This window comes from Lampris incognitus, chromosome 11, assembly GCF_029633865.1.
Source record: "Lampris incognitus isolate fLamInc1 chromosome 11, fLamInc1.hap2, whole genome shotgun sequence".
NCBI lineage: Eukaryota > Metazoa > Chordata > Actinopteri > Lampriformes > Lampridae > Lampris > Lampris incognitus.
The window spans coordinates 14,793,149-14,807,530 of NC_079221.1; the positions used below are offsets into that span (position 1 = coordinate 14,793,149).

Genomic DNA, 14,382 nt, shown 5'->3' on the forward strand with positions numbered 1-14,382 from the left:
ATATTATGAGCAAATAGAGAAAGAAAGTGATTAACAAAGATAAGAGATGAGATGAGATGAGATGAGATGACACTTTATTAATTCATGAAGGGAAATGCAAAGGTCACACCCGCCTGAGAACACATAGGCAAGTTATAGATACAGAGCTCACAAATTACAATCAGAAATACACAACATATGCAAGTATAACGATGATGGAAGATACTGCAATGAGAAATGGACGGTGTGCAAACAGCAGTAACTTCTATTGTACTTAGCAGTATATTGAGTATAAATACGTAAATGTAATATGGACAAATATACATGTGTGTGTATGTGTGTCTGTGTTTGTGTTTGTGGTTGTGAGTGTAATTAGATTTGCAGATGTATATAATTGAATATAGCTGTCAAGGGAAATAAGTATATGATTGATATACCGATGCTGTAGGTATGAATGTACAGAAATAGAGGATGTAAAATATGGAGAACAGTCTGTTTCTAATTAAGACTTGAGCAGATGACTAAACTTTTCTTTTTGGCAGGTCTCCTCAAGCCAGGACTCTGTCTGAGAGTCATGACTAATCAAAGGCACTTGTATGGAGCGGACCGCCGGCCTCCGGAGGCTTTGAGCCAGTTCAGGCCAGCCCGCTGATCTTCCTCTCCCTCTCCCCCTCTCCCCCTCTTCCCTCTCTCCTTCCTCTCACTCTCTCCTACCGTCTGCTTAGACAGAAAGAAAAAATTTGGGGAATTTCTTCAAGCCGCTTCACTTGAGCTTTCTGAGGGATTTAAACATGCACACAGAGGCTTTGGTACAGTCCACATTAGTTCCATTGCTTCTGATTCTCCTCTCCGTGGTGGAGGACTCTTTGTTACAGTCGCTGAGGTGAGTTTACACAAAGCTTTATTTTTGTTTTGTTTTTTAGGTCACTTTTTGCTTTGGGGTCGTTGAGACAGGGAGAAGGCAGAGAGGGCTGCAGGGTTTTACTAACAGTTTAACAAGGGAAACCTCGGAGCTCCTACACTTCAAACTTTGTTGTGAGGTTTCGCGATGCAGCTTTTCATCATAACACCGCATGCCAAGTCCCTGCATGCCAAGACATTGCATGAAAGATTTATATTTTGGTTTCCATTAATGGGAGTTTGGGAAATATTACTTTTTTTTCAATTTGAAAAGATATTTGTTGAGTACCATTTTGAAACAATTACTTTTTTTTTGTATTAACAACAGCAAGCACAAAACAAAATCTCTGTGTGTTAACTATGCAGCGCTGGTGCTAATCAGAATCAGGCTTTATTGGCTTTATTGACCAAGTATGCTTCTACACATTTGACAGATTCGTCACATTGTTTCCTACATAATAAAGTGTGAAATCAGACAGAATACTTTTTAATAAACTATAAGGCATTAAGAGTTGGAATTAACGTTAAGTCTCACCTTTCTACATATAATGTACTAACCAGGATGAATAAACATGTATCTCATCTCATCATATCTGTGTCTTGGCCTTTTATGGCGGCACGCAAGCCAATAAGATTGTAAATCTGTTGTGTGTTTTCAGAAACGGAAGAGGTGTTTACACTGAACAGGTGCACCGTGCCTGTACAGTTACTGTGTGCTACTGTACAGTCACTGTGTTACTGTGTGTTACTGTACAGTTACTATGTGTTACTGTATAGTTACTGTGTTACTGTGTGTTACTGTATAGTTACCATGTATTACTGTGTGTTACTGTGCAGTTACCATGTGTTACTGTACAGTTACCATGTGTTACTGTGTTGCTGTACAGTTACTATGTGTTACTGTACAGTTACTGTGTTATTGTGTCATGCCTGTTTGCTTTCCTGTCTTGTGTTTATTGGACAATAATGGCAAACCCACACATGCTGTGCCATTGAACGTTACAGTGTGATTACAGGTGTCTGACACCATGGTTTCAGGTGCGGGTCTAAACAGTCGCCACCTTTTGTGTTTGCTAATTACATCCGCAAAGCAAGTGTGACAGTGTGAGTCATACCAGGCGTGGGATACACATCAACTGGAACGGTCTCCTGTTGAAATGCAGAATGCATACTGACTTTATCTCACCAGGAGGGGCAGGAATGCCTGATCTGTGGGTTTCTTTGAAATATGTTTCTGCCATTTTTGAAACAGGAAAGCCGGTCTGTAGCCGGAGAGGGCTGGGAATGTTAGAGGAATGTTAGAGAGTTACCAAATGAAACAAATCTCAGTGAGAGCCGTCGGAGTAAAAACAAAGTTTGTGAGCAGCTGCTAGCAAGGCAGGCTTGATTGTATGCACTTTGATTTGTTACTGACTTTCTTTACACTCCATTTTGTTTCAGTCCTGTTTCTTTCTTCTTCTTTTTTTTTTTTTTGGTGTCAACCTGTACACAAGTTGTGTTCTTGCATGGTGCTGGCTGCTTCTGCTTGAGTCATTTGCTTATCTTTGTTTATTTATTTTTGTTGTTGTTTTCACCACAACAAAGTGCTGAACCACAGAGCTCTGCACCACACCGCTGTATATAATGAAGGTTTTCACAGCTTTGTGTGCATATTTTCCTCTGCATTGTGCACACGAGACCAAATGCGGACCAAACAAAAACACAGAAGCCTTTGTGGAGAGAGGGAACACACACTTTTGGCACATAACAGGAAAACCTGCATGCTCATTTTGTGGGAATTAATCCGTAAGATTATTTTCTCTTAACACGAATGTTAAATGAGATTATCGACTTTTTTCCTCCCAGATTGTAAAGTTCTTCTGCCTCAAGGTGTTGCACTGAAGTGTCAGCAGACCGGCTTGCACATCGCAGAAGAGACACCTTCTTTGTTTAGACTCATGTGCCAACAAATGAAATTACCAACATTCAGAGAGGTTTCTTGACTTTGTGGGATTTTCCTGCAAAGCTGAATGGTTCAGAGATACACAACAAAACAAAAACAAAACAAAAACAAAAGTCTTCAGAGATCCTGATGAAAGGAAGGAGGACAGATGAGGGAGTGAAGAAGTACAGAACGTCTGAGAAGACTTTTCATAAGAAATGAAAATACACTGAGAGACTGAGAGGAATGAGGGAACCCCGATGATCTCTTCAAGACTGGGCGAACTGCTATATAACTGCATGCACCTAAAGGACGGTTCTGTTTGTTTTACAACCTGGGTCTTATTTTTGTAGTTCTTTTCCATCATACATATGTTGACTTAGCTTGAGTTACAATGAAGAGGCATTCCGGGATGCAGGTTCGCTGTTTAATCATCCATTTAAAACATTACAGATCGAAACTATCAGAACGTGTCACTCCTGTCTTCGTTTGGTCTCTCTTCTTGCCTGAATCTAAGTGAAGTAGTGCCTATCACTTCTGGACATACCACGTATGACGTGGGGTGGTATTGCAGGTAAGTATTTTAATTGGATATCACATCCCTCTCCCCTTTGGCTAAATCTGACCAGAATCTTTAACATCACCATTAACTAACCTTACTTAGAGTACTGCAGTAGTCACAATGGTCATTCTTTAACTCTATAAGGAAATTAACTAAGAAATCCTAAGGTCAATTCTGATCCTGGATTCAGCACAGGAACAAAAATCAAGCATTCAGCATTAAATATTCATGTGCTGTCTACCCCCCCCTTTTTTTAATAACAAGTCGATGAACCCCAAAAAAAAAAAAACTTGGAAGGTGGGTAGACTGCCAGCCTTCCGGCGGCACAGCAGCAAGGCAGCCCAGTGCTTAGCACACAGCAAGAAGGTCCTGGGTTTGAACCCCACACTGTCGCAGGTCCTTTCTGTGTGGAGTTTGCATGTTCTCCCCATGTCTGTGTGGGTTTCCTCTGGGTGCTCTGGTTTCCACCCACCATCAAAAAGACATGCATGTTAGAGTTAATACTCCTGTCTGTGCCCCTGAGCAAGGCAATGGAAAGAAGAACTGCAGTTGGTCCCCGGGCGCTGCAGCTGCCCACTGCTCCTATACAATAGGATGGGTTAGATGCAGAGAACACATTCATTGTAAGAATACAGTTCGTTATTAGAATACAATGACTAAATAAAGTGGCTTTCTTTCTTCTCCCTTTCTTTTCAAGTGAGCCCCAGATCGTATTTTTGCTGTGTCTTGAGGGATCTCACTACTATCACACAAAGTCTTTCAGATGAGCAGGAGCCTGTCTCGCCCTCACTGAGCGGTGTAGTGCAGGTGGAGCCTCTGCTGTCCCATCTGGCGGTGTGTCAGTGGGAAGAGTGTTCAGGAACTCTTTCAGGAGCGGCCATTCGCTCACTGACTGGAGTGGTGATGAAAGAGTCCGCAGGCGAGGCCTCCGATGAGTGTCCTGGACTTTGTAAGCTGATAGGCTCTGTAGTCCACTCAAATGCGGGTATGTTGCTTATTGTTGTTACATGACACTTCCTGACTTGGTCAATGTGTATCTTTTTAGAGTGTCCATCACCCATCTGTACTGAATACAGTACGGGTCCAGTGCACTCATCAATGATTGCTGGTATCCACTTTGGTCTGTGACTGTAATTTTGGACATATACGTCATCACCAAGAGAAAAACTCCACCACTTGCTGTGTGTGTCATGTTGTTCTTTCTGCTTGAGTTGATTCTGATGAATTTTTGTCTCCACATCTGGCAGCAGCAGACCCGTTGTGGAAAGCAATCTCCTGGACATGAGCATTTCACCTGATGACAAGCCAGTTGTTGTTTGTGGTGTAGTTCTATAGTTAAACAGGAATCTGGCTATTCTTGTCTCCAAGGTGTCCCCTACCCCTTTTTCATTCCTTCTTTGAATATTTGCACTGCTCTTTCTGCCAGGCTGTTCGATGAAGGGTGGAAGGGAGCAGATGTTACATGCTGTATGCCATTCTGCTTTAGGAATGCTTTAAACTTTTGAAGCATATTCCATTATTGGATACAAGCATTTCTGGCAAGTCATGTGTGCTGAAGCACTGTCTGAGCTTTTCGATAGTTTCTTGACTCAGTGTGCTGGTTGGATACACATCTACCCTCTTTGAGTGTGAGTCCACGATGACCAGGAACATCTTCCCTAGGTTTGGATTTGCATAATCAATGTGAAGTCTGCTCCACTGCAATTCAGGCCACTCCCACGGGTGTAGCGGTGCCCGGGCTGGAGACTTCCTGTTTGCTTGACATAACTGACAGGACTGCACCTCCTGTTCAATCTCCATGTCCATTTCCAGCCACCATACATATGACAGTGCTAGACCCTTCATTCTTGATATGCCTGAGCACATATGGTGCAGTTTTTTCAGTATGGCCTTTCTTTCTGTCTTGGGAATGACCACTCTCGCCCCCCAAAGCATACATTTGCCCTTCACACTCAGTTCCAGTCTCCTCTGACTGTAAGGACTGTATAACAGGTTTACCTCTCTTGGCCATCCTTTCAGACACCATTCATGCACTTGGGAGAGGACTGCCCACCTCTGCATTCTGGGTGACCCCATCTGTGGCACTGGTTTCTTCTCATGAAAGAGTGAGATCAACGGCTTGTGGTCAGTGCTGATTGTGAATGTCTGTCCATAGATGTACTTATGGAACCGCTTAATCCCGAACATTATCGCTAACCCTTCTTTGTCAAGCTGCAAGTAACATTTCTCCACAGGTGTCAGTGTGCATGACATGAGCCCTAATGGCTTCTCACCTCCGTTTTCCATCACATGTGACAGCAACTCCATATGGTGAGGCATCACATGCCAGCACCAATTCTTTGTCAGCTCTGTAGTGACCTAGAACTTGGGCTGAATTTAGCAACTACTTTGACTTCTGAAAAACTTCTTCTTGTTCACTGTTCTAGGCCCATGGTACATCTTTCCTCAGTAGATGGTGTAGCAGAAGTAGGTTTGAGGTAAGGTTAGGCTGGAATTTGTTGAGTAATTCAACAAGCCCAGATTTGCTTTCATCCTGGTCACTGTGGTTGGGGATGGGGCTTCCTATATGGCTCTCACCTTGCGCTCTACTGCAGCATTTCCCAACCCAGTCCTCAAGGAACACCTATCCTGCAGATTTTCATTTTAACCCTGCATAGGTAGCCCTGCTTGTACTTACTCAACCAATCATCTCACAGCACTTAATTATGCAAGGTGTTCAACATCTGACATAATTCATTGCTGATTGGTTGAATAACTACAAACAGATACCTATTCAGGGTTGCAAAGAAAATCTGCAGGATAGGTGTTCCTTGAGGACTGGGTTGGGAAACAATGCTCTACTGGGTGTAAGCCTTCAGCATCGACTGATGTACTAAACTTCTTCTTGTAGGAATGCGCACTTATGTCCATGGAGTCGCAGGCCAGCTTCTTTCAGTCTTCAGAGTACTTCGTCCAGTGTTCTCATCTGTCCTGGTCAGTAGAATGTCATCCGAATACACAGCTACCTGGGGCAGACTCTGCAGCAAGCTCTCCGTCATTCTTTGAAAGATTGCTGGGGCTAATGAAATGCCAAATGGTAGCCTATTGTAGGTGAATAGGACTCTGTGTATGTTCACTGTTAGATATTTTTTGGATTTATCATCCATCAAAATTTGTTGGTAGGTGTGGCTTAAGTCAAGCTTGGGGAACTGTTTCCCTCCATCTTGTGTACTGAAAAGGTCTTCGACACGGGGAATCAGGTATTGTTCTAGTGATGAGGTGCTGTTTACTGTAATTTGTAGTTACTGCATATCCTGACCGAACTATCCGGCTTCAAAACAGAGACTATGGGTGCTGCCCAGTCAGCGTACTATAGATAGATAGATAGATAGATAGATAGATAGATAGATAGATAGATAGATAGATAGATAGATAGATAGATAGATAGATAGATAGATAGATAGATAGATAGATAGATAGATAGATAGATAGATAGATAGATAGATAGATAGATAGATAGATAGATAGATAGATAGATAGATAGATAGATAGATAGATAGATAGATAGATAGATAGATAGATAGATAGATAGATAGATAGATAGATAGATAGATAGATAGATAGATAGATAGATCTTACTTGTCCCACAGGAAATTCGTTTTCACATCCAGTACATGCACAAAAAATACAGATAACCACACTGCAACATACAGATATACATTCAGATAGATAAACACAACGTTCATAAACACATGAAAACAAAACATTCACTCTCACCCACAGATAAATCTGTCTCTATGCTAAGTCAGCAAGGCAGTTTGTTTAGCGCAGCTATGGCAGGAGGGACAAAACTTCTACCAAAGCGAGCAATTCTCCATTTCAGAGTCCTGTATCTATGGCCTGACAGCAGTAGTGTGATATACAAATTGAGGGGGTGATCAGTGTCATTCACTATTGTGAGTGCAGCGCTGCTATTGTTGCAGCAGCGCTGGACAAACTATATTGAGCCATTAGCAGGTGGGATAACTTGCACCTTGAGGCCATTTCAATTGTGGCGGGGGACTTTAACCACTGTAACCTGAAATCTGTGCTTCCAAAACTTTACTAACATGTCACCTGCCCACCAGAGGCAATAAGACTCTCGATCACTGTTATTGCCTGGTCAAGGCAGCTTACAGGTCTATCCCATGACCTCACGTTGGTCACAACCAACCACCTGTCAGTGCGCTTGCTCCCTGCCTACAAGCAGAAAATGTGTGCAGCCCACTGTGAGGACAGTGCAGTGCTGGACTACAGAACACAAATCCAAACTTCAGGGATGTTTTGAATCAACAGACTGATCAACCTTTAAGGATTCAGCCTCGAATTTGGATGTTTTGGATGAGTATGTTGAATCGGTCACTGGCTATGTTAGGTTCTGTGTGGATAACTGCATCCCAGTACGGACTATTTGCTCCTACCCCAACTAGAAGCCCTGGATAAACAGCAACATTCCTCCAAGGTTGAGGGGGGCATACCACTGCTTTTAAATTGGGGGGGGGGGCAAAGAATGCTACAAAAAAAATCCAGGTATGACTTAAGGCGAGCCATCAAAGCCGCTAAAAGACAATGTAGGGACAAACTGGAAAATGATTACAGTGGCTGTGACTCATGGCACATGTGGGGGGGGGGGCTGCAGGTGATTACGGACTATAAATCTAAACCCAGTGTGGCTATCAACACCTCTGCCTCTCTCCTGGGTGAGCTTAACCACTTTTATTCCCGCTCTGAACCACACAACTTGGACCCAGTCACAGCAGCACAGTGCTCACCCGATGAACTTGATCTACAGGTGACAGGGGCTGATGCCAGTAAAACTTTTAAAAACGGTTAAAGCTCGTAAAGCTGCTGGCCCTGACGGCACCCCTTCCAGTGTCCTCAAGGCACATTACGCTCAGCTTTCTCAGGTTTTTACTGACACTTTTAATCTGTCCCCGTCATTGTGTGTGGTTCCACTGTGTTTTAAGAAAACCACCATTGTGCCTGTACCTAAGAAATACCTCTCTCTTGTCTTAATTATAATTGACGTGTTGCTTTGATCTCTGTTATTATGAAGTATCTGGACAGATTGGTAAAATCATATACAAAATGGAACATTCCTGCTACCCTTGACCCTTTACAGTTTGCCTACTGTTCCAGTGGATCTGTAGATGACGCTATCTCACTTGCTCTGCACACTGCTTTAGCACACTTTGAAAATAAAAATACCTATGTTGGAATGTTCTTTATTGCTTACAGCGCTGCTTTTAATACAATTGTACCATCCAAATTGTTGTTAAAACTCAGAGGTCTTGGTCCGAGCAACTCTATATGTAACTGGCTATTTGATTTCCTGAGAGCCAGGCCCCAGACTGTGAGAATAGGTCAAACATACTCATCCACATTAGTTTTTAGGATCGGCGCACCTCAGGGCTGCTGTCTCAGCCCCCTATTGTACAGTCTGTTTACACTCAACTGTGTTGCCAAATATGACAACAGCGTCATTAAATTCACAGATGACGCCACAGTGATTGGACTAATAAGTGACTGTGATGAGCGGGCCTTTAGGAGGGAAGTGGAAGATTTAACCACATGGTGCCATGATAAAAAAAACCTTTCTCTAAATGTCAGTAAGACAAAAGAAATCGTTGTTGACTTTAGGAAGAACAGAGGAAATCACATCCCTATTTCCACCAATGAGTCATGTTTTGGGCGGCATGGTGGCACAGTGGTTAACGTAGTCACCTCATAGCAAGAAGATCCTGGGTTCGCACACTGCGGTAGTCCAACCTTGGGAGTCGACCCGGGTCGTCCTCTATGTGGAGTTTGCATGTTCTCCCCATGTATGTGTGGGTTTCCTCCAGGTGTTCTGGTTTCCTCCCACAGTCCAAAGACATGGCGGTCAGGTGAATCGGCCATGCTAAATTGTCATTAGGTATGAATGTGTGTGTGTGTGTGTGTGTGTGTGTGTGTGTGTGTGTGTGTGTGTGTGTGTGTGTGGGCCCTGTGATGGACTGGCAGCCTGTCCAGGGTGTCTCCCTGCCTTCCGCTCAATGACTGCTGGGATAGGCTCCAACATCCCCATGACCTTGAGTAGGATAAGTAGGTTGGATAATGGATGTAATGGATGGAGTCATCTGTTGAAATTATGGAGAGTTTTAAATTTCTTGGTTTACATACCACAGACACCCTCACATGGTCTCTCAACACCAATTGCATCCTCAAGAAAGCACAGCAGAGGTTGTATTTTCTGAGGTGTCTCAAGAGTTCTGGTATGCGTACGAAAACTCTTATGAACTTTTATGGCAGTACCATGGAGAGTGTCTTGACACGCTGTGTCACAGTGTGGTTTGGCAACCTGACAGCTAAGGGCTGCAGACTGCTTCAAATGACTGCAATGACAGTAGCAAAAATCACTGGCATGGAACCACCACTACTTCACAATATTTATACCACTCGCTGCAAAAGGAAAGCCCAAAACATCATTAAGGACACCCGCCACCCCCCTCATGTTCTGTTCTCACTCCTTCCATCTAAAAAATGCTACCGGAGCATCAAATCACACACCACCCATCCCAGCATTAGTTTCTTTCCACGGGCAGTCAGGTTGCTGAACAACAGACGCACCCATATACACCTTACATTGTTGTGTTATTGTGTACTGTATATTGTGTATATAATGTATGAATTCACTGTGTACATAGTCTGTTTTCTTTCTTTTTTTTTTGAGATGCCGTGTCCTTGTGTTCTTTGTCCTTGTGTCCCTTGTGTTAAGGCAGAGAGAGCCAAGGCACAAGAATTTCATTGTATTCTAAATACACATGGAAATAAAGTTGAACTTGAACTTGCAAGGCATGTGATGGCTCTGTTGTTCATGTCTGAGAGGTTGGGTGTAGGGGACTGGATGATCTCGGAGGCAACATGTGTGATCCTGGTAAATTTGCTTTTGTTGGAGAGGTCATCATGGTATAGAAACAGGGGGAACAGTGTGGGTTGTCCATCCATCCATTATCCAAACTGCTTATTCTGCTCTCAGGGTCACGGGGATGCTGGAGCCTATCCTAGCAGTCAGGATAGGCTCCAGCATCCCCGCAGGTGGGGAGACACCAGGCCATCACAGGGCCCACACACACACACACACACACACACACAATCACACCTAGGGACAATTTACTACGGCTGATTCACCTGACCTACATGTCTTTGGAGCACCGAGCACCCAGAGGAAACCCACGCAGACACGGGGAGAACATACAAACTTCACACAGAGGACAACCCAGGATGACCCTCAAGGTTGGACTACCCCGGGGCTCAAACCCAGGACCTTCTTGCTGTGAGGCGACCACACTAACCACTGTGCCACCGTGCCATCCAGGATAGGTTGCATTATGCTTTTATAAAGTATCAACAGGAGGTGGGGGGCAACAGAAAGTGCTCCGATTTTGTGGATGACGGGGAGTCTCTGTTGGGATTGTTTATGGATATCAGTGATGTGTTGCTCGAAGCTGAGTGTACTGTCTAAAGTGAGTCCAAGATGTTTGAAGTATTTAACATGTTTTATTTTCTTGCCGTGGGTGGAGATGGGGTTCAGTGCAGTGAGGGGTGTGTTTGGTATGTTAATGGCCATTTCTTTTGTGTTTTCCTCTTTCAGTTGGAGGTAGTTGTCTGTGCACCATTGTGTAAAATGAGAAATGGAGTGTTGATAGGCTGTGATCGAGTTATTATCATTAAGTAGTCCCGTTATGGCAGTATTTGAAGTGAGTGGTGATGGGTAAAGGGCTGATGCAGTCATTTGTATAGAGCATGTAGTAAAGGACCGGGGACACAGCCCTGTGTTGGTGATGTTGGTTGATGATGTTACTGTGCCTATTCTTATGGTCTGTTGCCAAGGACGTTGTAGATCCAGTAGATGAGGAGTGGAGGGAGGTTGAGGTGGTGGAGTTTCTTGATTATCTGGAGTTGTTGAATTGTATTGAAGGCAGAGCTGGAGTCGATGAAAAGAATTGAAGCAAAGTTGCCAGGTGATTCCAGATGTTGGATGAGGGAGTGGAAGAGAAATGCCACAGCAACATCTGTACCCCATTTGGCCCTGTAGGAAAAGTGCTATGGGTCCAGTTGTGGGCTGACAGCTGGTAGGATGGTGCACAGGATCAGTTTTTCCAGGCATTTCATGGCTATTGGGATGACTGCGATCGGTCGGTCGTGGTTATGTTGAGAGGGGCAGGGTTTTTTGGGTACCGGTATAATGGTGGATATTTTCCAGAGGGTGGGAATTGATGTTGTCCTATAGGATTCCCAGAAATAGAGTAGAGGATGGGGGAGAGCTCCATGGCACGGCGCTTGAGCACCCTAGCCAGGATTGTCATCTGGCCCTGGTGCCTTGCCAGGTTTGCACCTGACCAGCTGCTTTCAGACATCCTACATTGAGAAGGGTAGGAGTAGGCTCATGAGAGGGGAGGGCACTGAGCAGAAGGCGTTCCGAGTGTTGGCAAAGGTGGTGGGGTCTGTGATTGTGGAATGATCTTGAATTGGTTTATGATCAGTTAGTGTTCTTATTTCATGAAAGGCTTGTTTTGTGCTCATGTTGCTAAACTCCTGCTCCAATCTGTCTTTATATTTGAGTTTGGCCTTAATGTCATTCTTGATCTGTCTGTTAATTGCTTTAAGGGAAGCCCAGTCCCTGCACTGAAATGCCTTCTGCTTTTCTTTCAGGCTGAGATTAATATGGAAGGTATTCCAGGTCATGGAGTTAGGATATTTTATAAAAGTTTTTGTGGGTATTGTGGTGGGGATGCAGAATTTGATATAGTCAGTGATAAGAGATACTCTGTTATCCAGATCGCCTTGAAAAATGTCCCAGTCTTTGCATGCCAGTGAGCCATGTAATTGTATGATGGCATACTTCAACCACTGGGTGGCGCAGTGGATTTGAGGCTTCATGCGAGTCAGTTCCAATTTGTAGCGTGGAAGGAAGAAGACAACGTTATGCGAACCCGCGTCTCCCGCACCACGTGCGACTACGTTAACCAGTCGACTGGCTAGCGAGTCTACACATCCGTGATCATTACTCCGAGTATTCGCTGTGGATTACTACCGAAGCTTCGGAGCCCAAAAATGGTACTTGGGAGAGCCCTAAAAGGAACAAGACAGAACCCCGACATGACATGACAGACTGTGTCGTCGCAGCGGAGCATGAGCCGAGAGGACGTATTAAGGTTAGCTAGCTGGTGATAATATATATTATGCCCTCATTCAAAAGCCTGTGTAGCTCTTCTTCCACCTGGCTCTTCTTCCATCTTGGCTCTTCTTCCATCTTGGCCCTCATGGCGTGTGGAACAAAGCGGGAGGATGATGGAATTTGGGGCAGGCTTCGGCAGACACCCGAGTCGTTGCTTTCATGGCTAGTTCTTTTTTGAAAATTTGCTCATTTTTAATGAGCACATCCTGTAGCGTCTTTACCTCTGTTCTTATGTTTTTAATTTCATCCCACTTCAGCTTCAGCTTCATGGCCTCCAACCACGTACCCTCTTCCTAGTAAACCGGGACCCGCACCTTTCACCTTCTGCCACACCTACTGCACTACTTTTCTCACCAGTGTATGACTTCCGTGAGAGTTTGGTTTGTTTTATATTTGGGCGTTGATTTTCTTCCCACGTCTCATTGAACTTACTCTCGTTCATTATGCGCACGCTGCATCCCGTATCAATTTCCGAAGTCCACTGCTTTCTAATGCACTTCAATATTCATTTCGAAAGGCGTCACTCTCTCTTGTCATTCCTGTTTTCATGCAGGCTAACGTGAGCGCTTCCTCTGGTTCAGAACTGTTGTCACCGTCGTCTGCTCTCTGTCGCACGCTGCTGCGCTCCGCACGGGGTGCTTTATTTTCACTGGCGCACGCAGTGTTTTGCTTATGGTAAGCTTTAGCGATTTGCCATAATTTTCTACAACAGTGACACTTTGTATCTTTAAACTTGCACTCGGCTGCACTGCTGTTTCCCGTGACATCGGCAGCATTCTCTCTGTTTCTGGTAAGTATTGTACTGACCAGAGGAGGCGGTCGCTCTGACTGTCGACGGCTCTGTTAGATTGCTGGGGGAAAGAAATTGACTACTTCTGAAGACCGAGGGATTGCCTGCAGGTGGTCCACGACTACACTGGCCGGGCCCAGGCCAACTCCGGAGTGCAGCAGCAGAGGACCTACGACACACAGTGCCTTGGGCGGGTGGTCATGCCAGGGGAAAAGGTATTGTGCTGTTTGCAAGAAGGGGATTTCCCCAAGCTTCGCAGACACTGGCAGGGGCCTGGCAAGGTCGGTCGTGGGCCCGCTGTCTGAGGTGGTGTACCGGGTGTACATGCCTGGCTGGGGGTGCATGTTGGTACTGCACCAGGATAGACTCTCCCCATACTGCCCCCTTGTGTCGCCTGTTGTTGTGGAGCAGGGTGACAGCAGAACCCCATACGCCGATCAGTGTGACTCTGCTCCAGTTGCGCTTCCTGTGAGCACCAGGCGGTCTGTTCGCCAGTGGCAGCACCCTGGGGACTATGTGTTGGGTGATGGGGTCGTCGAGAATGACTGACCCCTCAGATGGGGGCTATGTAGCGACCTGAAGGGGCGGTCGCTCTTGACTGTCGATGGTTCTGTTAAATGTTTAGAGTTCTGTTCTTGTAAAAATTAAAGCCACTCCTGTTGGTCTTGTGGTGTATGAGACGTAGGTTTGGCATTAAAAAGGAAGCCCGTCGCTTTCATCCCACACAAACTCTTCTGATTATTTTTGTTATGTCTCTCTTCCTTTCACTCAGTTACATACTACTTCGGGTTGTAGGTCTTGAGTGTTCTTGCTAGCAGTTTCTGCAGCTACAGCAATTGTGTATGCTGTATCAAACGTCAGATCTTTTTCATCATTATGCTGTAATTACAATTGTGTGCCAATTGTCTTAGCTTGAAGGCTGCCAGGGTGCCACTTTTATCCAAAGCGACATACATCTGAGAGTTAATACAACACAAGCAAGGATCTAGTCAGGA

General features: G+C 44.7%; 1 protein-coding gene across 1 annotated transcript in view; it reads left to right on the forward strand.

Moving 5' to 3' along the window:
* Nucleotides 1-640: 640 nt before the first annotated feature.
* itgbl1 (integrin, beta-like 1) overlaps nt 641-14,382 on the forward strand; it is an 85,145-nt gene continuing 71,403 nt past the window's right edge. Inside the window, exon 1 of the mRNA XM_056289648.1 lies at nt 641-862. Coding sequence (XP_056145623.1) covers nt 771-862 — 92 coding nt within the window. The 5' untranslated portion in view covers nt 641-770. The remainder of the gene's footprint in view (nt 863-14,382) is intronic.